The sequence below is a fragment of the Pelobates fuscus genome, chromosome 5 (assembly GCF_036172605.1).
Source record: "Pelobates fuscus isolate aPelFus1 chromosome 5, aPelFus1.pri, whole genome shotgun sequence".
NCBI lineage: Eukaryota > Metazoa > Chordata > Amphibia > Anura > Pelobatidae > Pelobates > Pelobates fuscus.
The window spans coordinates 92,630,562-92,646,927 of NC_086321.1; the positions used below are offsets into that span (position 1 = coordinate 92,630,562).

At 40.5% G+C, this 16,366-nt stretch overlaps 1 protein-coding gene across 1 annotated transcript in view; it reads left to right on the forward strand.

Annotated features, from left to right (window-relative positions):
• IPO11 (importin 11) overlaps positions 1–16,366 on the forward strand; it is a 417,607-nt gene that overhangs the window by 130,209 nt on the left and 271,032 nt on the right. The window contains exons 13-16 of the mRNA XM_063454060.1: positions 5,316–5,406; positions 6,987–7,034; positions 10,759–10,864; positions 12,469–12,595. Coding sequence (XP_063310130.1) covers positions 5,316–5,406; positions 6,987–7,034; positions 10,759–10,864; positions 12,469–12,595 — 372 coding nt within the window. The remainder of the gene's footprint in view (positions 1–5,315; positions 5,407–6,986; positions 7,035–10,758; positions 10,865–12,468; positions 12,596–16,366) is intronic.

Consider the following 16,366-nt stretch of genomic DNA (forward strand, 5'->3'; position numbering starts at 1 on the left):
CCCCTCCCTGTCCCTTGGTGTTCCTCTTCCCTCCCTCCCTGTCCCTTAGTGTTCCTCTTCCCTCTCCGTCCCTTAGTGTTCCTCTTCCCTATCCGTCCCTTAGTGTTCCTCTTCCCTCTCCGTCCCTTAGTGTTCCTCTTCCCTCTCCGTCCCTTAGTGTTCCTCTTCCCTCTTCCCTCTCCGTCCCTTAGTGTTCCTCTTCCCTCCCCGACCCTTAGTGTTCCTCTTCCCTCCCCGACCCTTAGTGTTCCTCTTCCCTCCCCGTCCCTTAGTGTTCCTCTTCCCTCCGCGTCCCTTAGTGTTCCTCTTTCCTCCCAACCCTTAGTGTTCCTCTTCCCTCCTCGTCCCTTAGTGTTCCTCTTCCCTCCCCGTCCCTTAGTGTTCCTCTTCCCTCCCCGTCCCTTAGTGTTCCTCTTCCCTCCCCGTCCCTTAGTGTTCCTCTTCCCTCCCCGTCCCTTAGTGTTCCTCTTCCCTCCCCGTCCCTTAGTGTTCCTCTTCCCTCCCCGTCCCTTAGTGTTCCTCTTCCCTCCCCGTCCCTTAGTGTTCCTCTTCCCTCCCTGTCCCTTAGTGTTCCTCTTCCCTCCCCGTCCCTCAGTGTTCCTCTTCCCTCCCCGTCCCTTAGTGTTCCTCTTCCCTCCCCGTCCCTTAGTGTTCCTCTTCCCTCCCGGTCCTTTAGCAGTCCTCCCCTTTCCCCTCCCTGTCCCTTTGTGTACCTCTACCCTCCCTGTCCCTTTGTGAACCTCTCCCCTCCCTGTCCCTTTGTGAACCTCTCCCCTCCCTGTCCCTTTGTGAACCTCTCCCCTCCCTGTCCCTTTGTGAACCTCTCCCCTCCCTGTCCCTTTGTGAACCTCTCCCCTCCCTGTCCCTTTGTGAACCTCTCCCCTCCCTGTCCCTTTGTGAACCTCTCCCCTCCCTGTCCCTTTGTGAACCTCTCCCCTCCCTGTCCCTTTGTGAACCTTTCCTCTCCCTGTCCCTTTGTGAACCTTTCCTCTCCCTGTCCCTTTGTGAACCTTTCCTCTCCCTGTCCCTTTGTGAACCTTTCCCCTCCCTGTCCCTTTGTGAACATTTCCCCTCCCTGTCCCTTTGTGAACCTTCCCCCTCCCTGTCCCTTTGTGAACCTTCCCCCTCCCTGTCCCTTTGTGAACCTTTCCCCTCCCTGTCCCTTTGTGAACCTTACCTTTCCCCTCCCTGTCCCTTTGTGAACCTTTCCCCTCCCTGTCCTTTTGTGAACCTTACCCCTCCCTGTCCTTTTGTGAACCTTTCCCCTCCCTGTCCTTTTGTGAACCTTTCCCCTCCCTGTCCTTTTGTGAACCTTTCCCCTCCCTGTCCTTTTGTGAACCTTTCCCCCCCCTGTCCTTTTGTGAACCTTTCCCCTCCCTGTCCCTTTGTGAACCTTTCCCCTCCCTGTCCCTTTGTGAACCTTTCCCCTCCCTGTCCCTTTGTGAACCTTTCCCCTCCCTGTCCCTTTGTGAACCTTTCCCCTCCCTGTCCCTTTGTGAACCTTTCCCCTCCCTGTCCCTTTGTGAACCTTTCCCCTCCCTGTCCCTTTGTGAACCTTTCCCCTCCCTGTCCCCTTGTGAACCTTTCCCCTCCCTGTCCATTTGTTAACCTTTCCCCTCCCTGTCCCTTTGTGAACCTTTCCCCTCCCTGTCCATTTGTTAACCTTTCCCCTCCCTGTCCATTTGTTAACCTTTCCCCTCCCTGTCCCTTTGTGAAACTTTCCCCTCCCTGTCCCTTTGTGAACCTTACCTTTCCCCTCCCTGTCCCTTTGTGAACCTTTCCCCTCCCTGTCCCTTTGTGAACCTTTCCCCTCCCTGTCCCTTTGTGAACCTTTCCCCCTCTGTCCCTTTGTGAACCTTTCCCCTCCCTGTCCCTTTGTGAACCTTTCCCCTCCCTGTCCCTTTGTGAACCTTTCCCCCCCTGTCCTTTTGTGAACCTTTCCCCTCCCTGTCCTTTTGTGAACCTTTCCCCTCCCTGTCCTTTTGTGAACCTTTCCCCTCCCTGTCCCTTTGTGAACCTTTCCCCTCCCTGTCCCTTTGTGAACCTTTCCCCTCCCTGTCCCTTTGTGAACCTTTCCCCTCCCTGTCCCTTTGTGAACCTTTCCCCTCCCTGTCCCTTTGTGAACCTTTCCCCTCCCTGTCCCTTTGTGAACCTTTCCCCTCCCTGTCCCTTTGTGAACCTTTCCCCTCCCTGTCCCTTTGTGAACCTTTCCCCTCCCTGTCCCTTTGTGAACCTTTCCCCTCCCTGTCCCTTTGTGAACCTTTCCCCTCCCTGTCCCTTTGTGAACCTTTCCCCTCCCTGTCCCTTTGTGAACCTTTCCCCTCCCTGTCCCTTTGTGAACCTTTCCCCTCCCTGTCCCTTTGTGAACCTTTCCCCTCCCTGTCCCTTTGTGAACCTTTCCCCTCCCTGTCCCTTAGTGTTTCTCTCCCCTCCTCTCCCTGTGCCTTTGTGCCCCCCCTAGTACTCATCTCCCCTCCCTGTCCCTTAGTGTTTCTCTCCCCTTCTCTCCCTGTCCCTTAGTGCCCCCTCTTAGTGTTTCTCTCCCTTCCTCTCCCTGTTCCTTAGTGCACCCCCCCCATGGTCCTCTCCCCACCCTGTCCCTTTGTGTACCCCCCCGTCCCTTTGTGTACCTCTCACCTCCCTGTCCCTTTGTATACCTCTGCCCTCCCTGTCCCTTTATGTACCTTTCCTCTCCCTGTCCCTTTATGTACCTTTCCTCTCCCTGTCCCTTTATGTACCTTTCCTCTCCCTGTCCCTTTGTGTACCTTTCCTCTCCCTGTTCCTTTGTGTACCTTTCCTCTCCCTGTTCCTTAGTTTTTCTCTCCCCTCTTGTCCCTGTCCCTTAGTGTTCCTCTCCCATCCCTGTCTCTTTGTGGTCCATTACCCTACCTGTCCCTACCCCACCCACTGTATCCCCCCTCCCTTCCCTGGTGTGCCACATTACCTCTTTTGTAGCGTAGCCGAGCAGAACGGACCCGGGTTACAAGAGCTTCTGTTTCCTGTACCCGGCTGGAATGACAGGAAGTGCTCTGTCAGTGAGCACTTACTGTCAGTCCGGCCGCGTACAGGAAACAAGCTCCTGTACCATGGTCCGCTCCGCTTGGCTACGCTGACTGGTAGGGTCACTCGTATCTCACTGCTGGGTCACTCAGATCTTGCGCCCCCAGAGCCGGTGCACCCTAAGGCTGGTAGTTTCTACAATTTAAAAAAATAACAATAGCAAAAACCATATCCCAATATGTAACTGTTTCAGAGAACTCAAATAGCTAGAATCGTGTTGGAGGAGGTCAACCACACCAGTAGCTAAAATAAGACTTCTCTATAGTGCTCTAAAGTGCTGAAATGTATGGGAGTTAAACTTCTGTCCCCTTTGACAGAAATATTAACCTTCTTCTTAATATTTTGCATATGCTTCCATACCTTTATATAAAACTGTTTCAATTCTACTTTCTTCATATGGAACATGAAGAAATGGGAGCTTGATTCGGTCACCTTTTATGTTGTCTTAAATGGCAGGTAATTTTCTCCTGTACCTTTAAATAGATTTATTTGTTTAGGGTGATTGCCATGGAAACCTGGATTTTGCATACATGTATTGCAGTTACAGTACATTACTCGTGTATTTCTCACTTTGTTGCTTGTTAATAACAGATTGACTAAAATTGAGGTTAATTCCCTTATCACTTCTAACGATTAACTAAAAGTGGTGGTTACCATGGCAACCCGCACACAAATTCCTGTTCAACTTTGTTTTGTTTGTTCATATTACCTATGTAATTTTCTATTAATTGCTAGTTTATATCGAGGTATCCAATTGGTTTGTTTTTAATGATATGATCTATTGATATCTTGCAATATATATTTTGGGAGACTATGCCGCCCAGTCTGGTGGCTTTAAATTTAAAAACACAGGAACGCTGCTAATAAACATTGAGAAAGTTGTGATTGTGGCGAAACACTCTTGGGCGCAGACTACACTAAACTGAAAAAACAAGTTTCAGATAACCCCCACTCTACACTCAACATTGTTGGGGACCCTGAAGCACTGTGTTAGTCTCAGAAAAGCACAGCCATTACCTGGGACTGCAGACTGCCCCCATATCTGGTGGTCATTACAGAAACATGACCTGTGTAACATGAACTTTGTTACTTCGTAACTCTGCATCTGGAAAACTTGCAACTCTTGTGACTATTGGTACCTGCTTACCTGATACCATTTGAACTCAAATGTAATATCTTGTACATGTAGTTTCGGAGACTGCATTACATTTTAGCACTTGAGAGAACTGTTTTATTTCAGCTACTAGTGTGGCAAACAGCCCTTAACAGTATTCTGGCTATTCGAGTTCTCTGAAACATTACGTATAGGGATATGTGAACAAAAAAAGGAAGGAAACCGCGCCCTAGAAATTAAAAGGTATATGAATGATATACGTACACAATGGTAGTAGTGGTGGTATCTATACAATTGACCTCAAAAGAAAGAACATAAAGAAATAATAGTACAGTGAGTCAAATACAGTGGGTACGTGAATGGATACTTGAAATAATTCGCACTCACATTTCCCAGAGCTAACTTAGAGCTCAGCTGTTAATACGCGTGGACGGAACAATCCCCATCTAAGGATATGTATGAAACAGTAGATATCTTGGCCGCCTCAGGTAGATAATATGTGAAGAGACAGAGAAATCCAAATAGTGCAGTATATACTGATAAAATAAATAAATTAAATAGTAAAATTCCGTACTCACATTTGCTAGAGCAGAACTTGCTCTAGTTTGTATAGCATAGGTGGTATAGTCCCCACCAAGGAGCAAGATGGTAACCAGGAAGTAGAAAACAAAATCCAAATATTATATATGGATAAGGATAATTTATTTAACAAAAATAAATAAAAAAGATAAAAGTACTATGTATAAAGTCTTATAAAATCCACTTGAGGCGTTTCACCTGTAAAAAGGCTTCTTCAGAAGGTGAAACGCGTCAAGTGGATTTTATAAGACTTTATACATAGTACTTTTATCTTTTTTTATTTATTTTTGTTAAATAAACTCCTGTATATTAAATACAGGTGGCAGTTTCAGTTAAAGTACCTATCTAAAGCTGATCTTTTTTTTCCACATTGGGTGGCTGATTGGTCCACTTTAAATAGCTAACGTGTGTCCTTTTGACCATGCATGATAATTATAATTAGTTTAAGATAAAAATTTATTTCCATGCAAGTTAAAAAAGGAACACAATAAAAATTGGCAATCATCAGAAAAATCTACAATTTTTGTGTTTTATATGTTATATATTTCTGTCTTTTAAACAGCCATGCTCTGAAGTCCTGTTCATTGACATTTTCCATGAGTACAGCCAGACACTAACACCGGTGCTGTTAGACATGGTTGACACGTTGCAAGGTTAGTACATAAATCATTTGTCATTTCTATAAATTTGAACAGTTATGAAATGTTATCAATGTATCTGTCACTGGCAATGCTTATGGGAAATCTTAATGTATTCTTCCCGGTGAAACACTTTCTAAATACATAAAATATATAAATGACATTCACCAACCTTTTCCAGGCAGTGCACAAAAATAAATAGAATGTTCCTAAAATTAATGTTGTCAGAACTGGAAATAGAATACAGAGCTACCAGCTGCCAATATGTTTGTTGGCAGTAACAGATAATTGTAATTGGGCATTTCATTAACAAAATTGTCTATTAAAAAAAAAAAAAAAAAAAAAAAAAAAGATAATCCTTTAAAATATTTGATGTTATTTAAAGGACACTCTAAGTTCCAAAACCACTACGCAATAATTTTGTGGTTGGCATAGATGCACTTCCTTTTACTCCGACAAGGTAAAACATTTTTGTCACTGGGAAAGACAGTGGCTAAAGATTCTTCCTCTTTACAGCCTTTGATTTTTTAAGGACTTCACATTCGTTTTCATCATGAACAGAGTGATGATACTGAACACAGCTAATGCATCTCAAAGGGAAGTATTAGACTAGTGTACTGTAAATCCACAGTGCTTCTCTATGAGGAGCTTCTGACTGGACCCCAGATCATCACTAGTGATAATCTCACTGTGAATAGATCAGGCTACAAAGTGTGGTGAAAGCTGCTTCAGGACCTCCAGAGTAGCAGTCTGGAGAACATGTTCTAAGTGCAATTTTTTAGGCTTGGAAGCAGAGCTGGAGATATGGTAGCAGAGTGAAGGCCTGGATGAGGCAGAATGGAGGGTGCCCAGGACTATTTCAGTGGGTGACTAGTTGCCTAACAGGCACAGGCGTACAGCTACTTGTCCCTTGCATGAGAAGTATTTAATGGTTGCTTTAAGAATCATAATCTATGAATACCACCCCACTGTTTTCTGTCAAAAACATTTTGAAATGGATTAACAAACTAATAAAAAACAGGGAACATCCTGACAACCATAACCTGCCCCCTGTGTCTCCTCATAAATTTGGCACATTTAGCCCATCATTACTACCCAAGTTAAAACTTGATTATTATTGTATTATTATTATAATTTATAAAGCACTAACAAATTCCGCAGAGCTGTACAATAGTTGTACTAACAGACACTTATTTGTAACCAGACGAGCTGGACACACCGGAACAGAGGGATTGAGGGCCCTACTCAATGAGCGTACATGCGAGAGGGAGTGGGGTAAAGTGACACAAAAAGTAAGGGTAGGGTAGAAACATAGGTTGCTAGGATAGTATTCACTGAGGGCTTAGAGCTTTGTTTTAATGACAGAGGCCGATGAACTGGTTTGATAAACCAGAGGCCGATGCCCATTAACACACAGTACCATAATCACTATGATGAGCTGTAATGGTTATGGTTCTTAAAATTCTCATTATTGTTTTACTGGTATCAAAAGTGACATCAGTGCATTTTCGCTGTTAGGAGTGGTCGCTGATAGTCTTTATCTAAAAATAGTTTTTAAATATGCATATTTTTCACTGGTGTCATTCTCATTTTAGGTCCAACTCATGTAGATGACATGAATGCTTTGCGTATTAAAGAAACTGGTAAGCAGAAGAACGTAATCACAAAAGTAACAGTCTTTTTATATATGTTTTTTTTTTGGACTATATTTCCATTCGTCAACATTCATAGGATGTTATTGACATTTCAAAATGTGGGTGTAAAAATATAGGGGCCATATCAAAACAGCAGGCGAACAAAATTACCCGCCTGATTGCACAGATATAGGGAGTGCTCCTACTTACCAGCATGACTTTTTTTCCTTGACCTTTAGTAGGTTTTGGCTTCATATTCATGCTGTATTTTTCCCCACCTTCAAATATTTTTAGTTTTACTTTCTGCACTGTAACTCTGCCCCCTTAGTCACACTCCCTCTTACCATAAAGCGACTTCCTCATTAGACGTACGTACTCAACTCAGCCAATGACAGATCAGGGTAAGCTTAGTTGGTGACATCACTCCACCCCACAGCTAATCGTTATCCTCTTATTATCTGCCTTCTTTACAGGATCACTATAGGGTCAGGAACACAAACATGTATTCCTGTCCCAATAGTGTTAAAACCACCATCTAGTCCCCCTGGACCCCTCATGCCTCCATAAATATAGTAAAAATCTTACTGTATTCAAGCCTGAAGCTTTAACTCTGCATGCTGTCTAAAAAAAATAAACAAGCAGTCTGCTGACCTCATCAGAAGTGGTAGCCTGATCCAATCACAATGCTTCCCCATAGGATTGGCTGAGACTGACAAGGAGGCAGATCAGGGGCAGAGCCAGCATGATTCAAACACAGCCCTGGCCAATCGGCATCTCCTCATAGAGATGAATTGAATCAATGAATCTCTATGAGGAAAGTTCAGTGTCTGCATGCAGAGGGAGGAGATACTGAATGTTTGGATGCATTTTAGGCAGCCATGACCCAGGAAGGATCTCTAACAGCTATCTGAGGAGTGGCCAGTGAAATTATCACTAGGCTGTAATGTAAACACTACATTTTCTCTGAAAATACAGTGTTTACAGTATAAAGCCTGAAGGTAAAGATTCTACTCACCAGAACAAATCCAATAAGCTGTAGTTGTTCTGGTGACTATAGTGTCCCTCTAAGCAAGATGACTGTGATTGGTTGTAGGGGCAGATCAACATAAGGAGCTCAGCTCACACTGAGCTTTCATTGGCTAAGGCAGCTATGCTGTTAACAAACTAATCAGAATATTTTAATTTTTTTAAAGAGCGAAGCATGACCGAGGACAGACAGGGTTATGTTTCAGAAAGCAGCAAAACTGTATTTATTTATTGTAAGCAAAAAGAGATTTAATCAGAGCGTAAAACCCATCAAAATGAGGCCAAACCCATCAAATGCACTCGGGTTGAATTTGCGACCAAGAGTGTAATGTAAGTGTGTTTACATATGAAAAACACTGATAAAATTTTAAAAGCACCTTTAATAGTATGTGGCAAGAATTTATATAGAAAGGAGTCTACACGAACTTTGAAAGACCGTGGAATGTAAGTTTGCAAAAATCTTGCAGGTAAAAAACATTTGTCTTCTCTATTATTCAGTTTCTCTGCCTGCTTATTTTTGTTTAGATTCCGCAATAGCCTAAAATATACCAGACGTCCTCTTCCAGTGTCTGTACTGTCTGTTGCTAATCTATAAAATTGTGACTAAGTAGCCTGCCAAATCTCTCCATTAATTTGTTTCATGGTTTCCTTTAATTTATTCTGTAGTAAAAATGTTTCAGCTCTTTTCTTCAGCTGCTGTTGTCAGCAACATCTATATTCTATCCTAGGTTATTTCTGGGTCCGTGTAAGCTAATTTTTTTACATAGTTACGGGAAATACATGCGTCAATCAAATTCAGCCTTTCTCACGTCTGTATTTTGCTGTTGATCCAAAAGAAGGCAAAACCCCCAGTTTGAAGCTCTTGCAATATTTCAATAGACTAGGAACAAAATTAATTCTTGACCCCAGAATGGCAGTCCGATATCTCCTTGAATCAAGAATCCATTACCTCACAAATTAAAAATGTATCTTCTCCAAATATTATGTTTTTAGCAATTATTCATCTAATTGCTGTTTAAATATCTGTACAGAGTCGGATAAAACAACCTCTTCAGGCAGAGAATTTCACATCCTTTTTATCCTTTACTTTGCTTTAGACTAAATCTCCATTCTACCAGCCTAATTGTGTGACGTCATGTCCTATGTATAGTACTGTATATGCATTGATTTACAGACAGTGGTTTATTGGACCTGAATAGATTTGTATAATGCCATCATATCCCCTCTGAGGCAGAGATTTTTTTTTTTTTTAACCTTTCTTTGTAACTAAACTGTTCCATTCCTCTTATTAATTTTGTAGCCTGACTCTGCACTTTTTCTAGTGCCATAATATCCTTCTTTAGAACAGGTGCCCCAAATTGCACAGCATATTCAAGGTGTGGTATTTCCAGTGATTTATAAAGAGGCAACATTTATATTTTCACCCCAAGAATTAATGCCTCTTTTTATAAATGACAATACCTAATCCAGCTTTTGGGATGCATATCAGTTTAACACAGTTGAGATGGCAAATGTGTGTGTGTGTGTGTGTGTGTGTGTGTGTGTATATATATATATATATATATATATTATTTTTTTTCCTTGCTGTCAAGGAAGTAAATGTTAAAATACAAAGTTTGAGGTCACTTTAAAGTTGTTAAAACCCATGGGGAGCAAATCAGTGCTCCCCTGCACCACTCAGGAGGTTACATTAGCCAAACTTTATCTTTTAGTTATAGCACAGAGTCGTTTTGCTGGAATGCTTTCAAAGGCTCTGTGGTGTTTTTTTTGTTTTTTTTTATGTGAAGTTATCACCAATTACAGCCACCTTGCTTATCTGTATCACCAATATAAAAATAACTACTTGCTATAACACATTGTTGAAAGAATATTCTCTGTAGGGATTACGATCTGACTGTACGCATAGCCAAACTTGTATAAGAAAAATAGTGAACAGTAGGAATTAAATACAATATTTATTACTCTGCACGTTCTGATTTTTTTTTCCTCCCCCCAACAAAAATTAAAAATGGATATTCCTTGGATATTATGTTTGTGCATTAATTCATCCAATTGCTATTTAAATATCTGTATACACTCTGAAAAAGCTACTTCTTCAGGCAGAAATTTCCACATCCTTTTTCCCCTTTACTTTGCCTTAGACAAAATCTCCATTCTTCCAGTCTAAATGCGTGACCTCATGTCCTACGTATAAAGAGACATTCGTCCATCAAGTTCAACCTTTTCACATATGTTTTTCTAAAAAAAATTTAAGAATGTAATGTTCTAGTGTAGTGGATTCTAAAGCCCTGATGGCTAACCTGGGTGCTACATATTTGCAGACTATTTGGCAAGTAATGCTCAGTCACCAATCAGGCATTTGAATTTAAATGCAACAAACTGGAATAATGTGTAACTAGTGCTTCTTGTTTTAAAACAAATGTTTAGAACCACTGATTTAGGGCAAGCTGGTATCACACTGGCAAAGGAAAGTTACATTTATTATGCTGAAGAGAGATGCAGGTTTTTTCAAAGAATGTCTGACTTCAGAGGGAATTTAGAAGATCATATTGGAATAGAGGGCAGCTTACCTGTGTTTTCCTGTCTGAATGTTTTGCTCTTGCATGTGTGAACACCCACAGGTAGCAGAGCTGGTGAGGTTGGGAAAAGTTCTGTTAAAAATGCTATTTTAATCCGTATATTTTTCATGTTATCATTTTTGTATTAGTCTACAATGCTGTAGGACTGGCCGCCTATGACTTGTTTGATAGTGTGGACTTTGATGCGTGGTTCAAAAGACAGCTAATTGGAGAGCTTCAAATCAGCCACGAAAGGTAAATATCACTTAAAGTGCATGCAATTTTACAAATGAAATAAACCGCTCAAGATAATCCTATTAAAAACCTTTGAGTGTTGTCAGTTATGTTCTGTCTTATGTTTAAATAATCATGAATCCTGATTTTTGTGCAAAAAAGGAAAATGGAGGTTGTTTCAGGGATTCAGGACATGAATACTTTCTCCCATCTGCAATTACTTTCTTTTCGATTTTGAACTCTGGACTTTGCTTTTTGCATATTGAGAATACATTTTTACAATCAGTCCAATTAGGAGATGTCCATTTTTGTTTAAACGACAGTATGTACAGCATGCAAAATATGATAACTGTAGCGCCAAGAGACAGGTGGAATCACCGTATTTGTAGCTGCAGTTTACAAGCTTTAGAGGTGAACTGAATGTCACACCCTCAAACATGTTTTTTTGCTTCGGCTAATAAACATCATATAAGCCTCAGGCAGCTGTAGTCTTCTCATCTGTCTCTTCCCTTTCAAATAGCTGAAAGGAAAATTCATCCAAACACTGACTTTTATCTTTACAGAACTATTTATCCTTCGACATGCTAAGGGTTGAGGCTCAGTAAATCCAAAATTACAATAGTTTTTTTGTTTCCAAGTCAGCCAGTCGGTGTTTAGCGCAGAGGTTTAGTTGTACTCTGCTACCCCAGGCGGGTTAAAGTTTATGTCTAAGTGCAGGATTGTGGGCACTGAGCTTATCTACAACTAGCCAGAGATTAACAGTAGACAGCAACAAGAACAGGAAGAGTTGTTTGTTATAATTGATTTAAAAATCCTAAAGGGGTACTCTCCGCACCAAAGCCACTACAGCTAATTGCAGTGGTTGTGGAGCAAATAGACTGCCCCTACAGACTAAGCAGTGTAACGGCGTAGTTTACACTGTTGCCTAATGCCTCCTCTAGTGGCTGTCACTGGTCTGCGAAAATTGCAAGACTGATGTACAGTGTCTTTACGCTCCATCAATGCATCTCTATGATGAGATGCTGATTGACACATGCATTGGATTGGCTAAGATTATCAGTAGTGATGATATCAGTCAAAGGACAGCATTTGATTGCTATTTCCTGTCCTAATGTGTTTTACACCCCACCTCCTATAGACTGTAAGCTCGTTTGAGCAGGGCCCTCTTCAAGCTATCGTTCCTGTAAGTTTTCTTGTAATTGTCCTATTTACAGTTAAATTCCCCCTCTAATAATATTGTAAAGCGCTACGGAATTTGTTGGCGCTATATAAATGGCGATAATAATAATGACGAGACCATTGCACTGGAGATAGGGTGGGCAATACTATTTATTCTCTTACTTTTGGATGAGCCCAATAATCTGAATGGCTAGTATAACATTCTAACACATACATGTTTGCATTCCTAACGTTAGTGTTCCTTTAAATCATCTATATGTGGGGATGCAGAAGGACAGCTTGCCATTGCAGCAGCTGGGGGGTCTCTGCCATTTTGGTAATGCTAAGGGAGAGCATTACCCTAAAGATCCCTAAAGACTGCTAGATGATGTCATCTTATCACGTTTGTGCTATTTTCCGTGTGACATTCTACAAAACTTATAGCTCTGCATATTTTTTTTCTTCAGGTATAAGCTGCTACGTCGCAGAGTGATTTGGTTGATTGGGCAGTGGGTTTCTGTGAAATTCAAGTCTGAATTGAGACCCTCGTTATATGAAGCAATTCTTACTTTGCTTCAAGACCAGGACCTGGTGGTAAGAACATTGAAATAATCAGTAGCTGTATTCATCCATTGTTAGGTTACAATCCAATACATTGGGAAGTATGCCTACATATGGTTATCCGACTTTAATGTATATGGTAAAAATATCATTAGAATGAGGGAATAGTGATAAACGGAAGTCACAGACTGAAACCAGCATTGATTCTTACAGAAATAATCTAGAAATGATTTGTGTATAACCAATTTATGCAAATGTTCTAATAGTTAAGACTTCTATTGTTATTGGCTTTTTTTATTTTACTGATTTCCCCAGAGTAACACCCTCTTACATGTGAATGGTTCTTGAATGCCTCATTATTGTGACGGTCTTCAAGTCTGTTTAAAGTAAAATGTCAGCCGCTCCATCAGTTAAGTAATTGCCTGAGAACTGGGAGGAACCAAACCTTTTAATGAAACAAAAATAAGCTCAAAGATCACCAGGTCTTCTCATTACCAGCAAGCGTGTCCGTAATACATTCCAGCTGACAGGTTACAGTGGTGTTTATTGGAAATGTTCAGCCCATTCTCTGTTTTCCTCTTCAGTAAACCTTGCCATGTCTTTGAACTTATTTTCATGAAAAGCTCATTCACAATGCTCAGTGCCATCCCAAATAGTATCTCGAATAGCTTCTCGAAACTGTGAAATGAAAAATGAAATCATGCATACCTGTATTTTGCTTTATATCCGGTATATTTGGATACTTTGTGTGTTCTCTGATTCTAAACCTTCCCCTCACCCCCTCCTTGGTTCCCCAGTATTGTCCTAATGTTTAATGTTAAATTTGAATACTTTTGAACCCTATGGATTGAATTGGGAGCATGTCATGAGCACTCTCAATAAACATACCATGTATTTGTAATTCACCCTGATTAAAGCAGAGAAAAAGAGGCGCTTTGTCCAGAAATGGCATTTTACATTGCCGTGGCATGCTCTTGTGTGCGCTGCAGAACGGTATCCCCTGGTCCCTAAAACTAAGTCAGTCTGGTGGGACACAGTCTGTGTGATATGTTCCTACCTGCTCACATTTATTATCATCAAACAGCCTCCCCCACCCCCTTTTTCCTTTTTCCACTTAAATCCAAGTATTAGAAGTCATAGCCACTCGCACGGTGCCAGTGTTACGGACTACCAAGCAATCCCTATATTTGGAATTTGCTCTTGAGTTTACACCTAGATGTACGCCAAGACGCACTATCTGTGAACACTATGTGTGTATAATTTAATTTCCTACGGAGTCCTAATGTGAGTACATAGAGGTGCTCTGGAAAGCAGTGTTAATTTTGTTGAGTAACATTTTTGAAATTTAGTCGACTAAGACGGAAAAAGTCTGATGACTAAAATCCGACTAAAATTCAAATTCCTTTTTAGTCAAAAGACTATGACTAAAACTAAATTGAAATTTAACGCCAAAATTAACACCGGTGGAAAGAGTTGTACGCTAATAGTTTTTGAATGGTAGCTGTAACAGCACATGCAAATTTGTTCAATGAGTCTGTATAGAGGAGTATGTAAAGCTTTACATAGCAACATAAGGCTGTCTAGGCACCCATTTTACCAATACCAGCCACGTGTCTTACTGATTGCATAGGGTTTTTAAGGTGCTTTAGGCATGATATACTGTATTACATCTCCATCTTCAAGTAATGAGCTGCTGCTTTAAGATACTATTCTAAATGGTGAGCAGTGTCTCTTGCTAATGTAATAAGACATCCGTTTCACCATCACTTACAAATGGATGACAAAATCACATTATTAGTAATTTGTTTAATTGGCTAAATGTTGTATCGTGTTGTCAGCATTGTTCGTGACAGGTAGCATAATGAATATATTTCTCAGCAGTTAACTGTTACTCATTAAATCACTGTCAAAAGTTTCCCCACGGTTTGCAGCACGAGTTGTGCCTTTTAAGCAGCAATCATCTTACTTTTTTTAAATGTCTCTAATTGAAGTAATAAATGTTAAATGTTAATTAATGAACATTCAAATGGAACCATAACCATTGCAGAAAATTTTTTTTTTAAAAAAAAATAAAATAAAAAATCAACAAGTCATTAAAGTGTTCTTGTCACACACCACTTGGGTTCATATTAAAAATGTTACATTTCATTTATACATTGTGCAAGCAGAAATGCTAGCAAATGCATACATTTTAATGTAATGCCCTTTGATGTTTAGGATCCTTCTCCACTTTTCAATTAATCATCTGCATGAGACCTATACACCAGCAGTATACAGATCTAAGCAGAGAACAGAGAGAGCCCTCCCCTCCTGCCCCCTATCACTGCTTCACCCCCAGCAAAAGATTCTCATTCTTGTATAGTACTGTATTGCATGTTCCAAGTTCCAACACTGATGTGCTGGCAGTGAATTCATTAAGTTGGCGTCATTAAAGTTGATTCCAGCATGTTGGCGTCATTAGAGGGTATTGTCCTGCTCTTGGCCATGATATGGGATTTTATGCTTTTTTTTTGCAGTTTGTGTAAGGTTACTTAAAATGTTGTATTGTAAATTATTGCAGAAATTGGTAATTTAATGGACCTATGAAAGACTCCATATACCCAATGTAAACTATTTTTCAGTTATGCCACAATGGCAGTAATATGGATTTGGGGCTTCTTATTCCACCCCAAAGATGACATGGGCTTGGCAAATGAGCCCATTAAATCTGAGGGCATGTCACTAATTCGACCTTCAACTTCCCCCAAACCAGCATTAATAGGGGTTTTGCCATACTTGGGGGATGTGGCAAAGTACAAATTTGGGGTCTTTACTTGAGAACACAACAGGTCTGTGAAATACACCATGAAAGTGCAATGTGAGTATGAATTACACAGGAATACAGTATTCATTTCATTAGCAATGTGTGAAATATTCCAGGTTGTCTTCTTCTGGTATGCCATGTAACTTCCAAAGAAATGACTGGCAGACTACAATTTGAGAATTGATGTGCCCAGAGGAAGTAATTAAACTTAATCATGGCAATGCACTAACACGAGAACTGCTTGAAATTTAAATTAAAGGTCAATATAGTTCAACTGCAAACATTCCCCAGGTCAGCTAGGCTTTCAGTTCACTTATTTGACCTTAAATTTGAAATCGAATTTAATTCCTGACAGTTCTCACTTTTATGAATAACCATAAAAGGCACAAATTCAGTGCTATGTGTGAAGAAACAAAAATTTTAAATTTGACCAGTTTTGGCAGAAGTTAGTGGTAAAGTGGTTACAGTGGTTACAGCTCCTGTCGTCCATATAGGTTTTTTTTTTTTTTTTTTTTTTTACTTTAAAACTGCTTAAATTCTCCCCTCCATTTTAATAATTTAAAATAAAAATTTAAAGTTTGTTCATATTTAAAGAGGCACTCCAATCACAATAACCATTGCTGTCTCCGCTCCTCTGCTCTCAGTCAGTCTATATTTGAGCAGCTTAACCAATATTCAGGACCCATGGGACAGCTGCACCACATTCCCTGTTAGCTAGAAATGTTAATGCAGATTCTCCTCTCACTAAGTGTTTAAAGAATATTGTAATGTTTAAGGTGTTAGAATCCACCTTTTAGTAGCTTCCCTTTATACTGAATTGAAGTTCATTAGACACTTTATATATTGAAATATATGGTGGATACTTAGTGCTTGGATTTTTACATTACAGAACAATACCACAGAATGAATTACAGTATTTTTTTACATCCTGGAAGAGTCCCATACACTTAACAAGGTTAAGTGATGTTTTAGTCAATCTATCTGTTGCTTATTCGTATGAG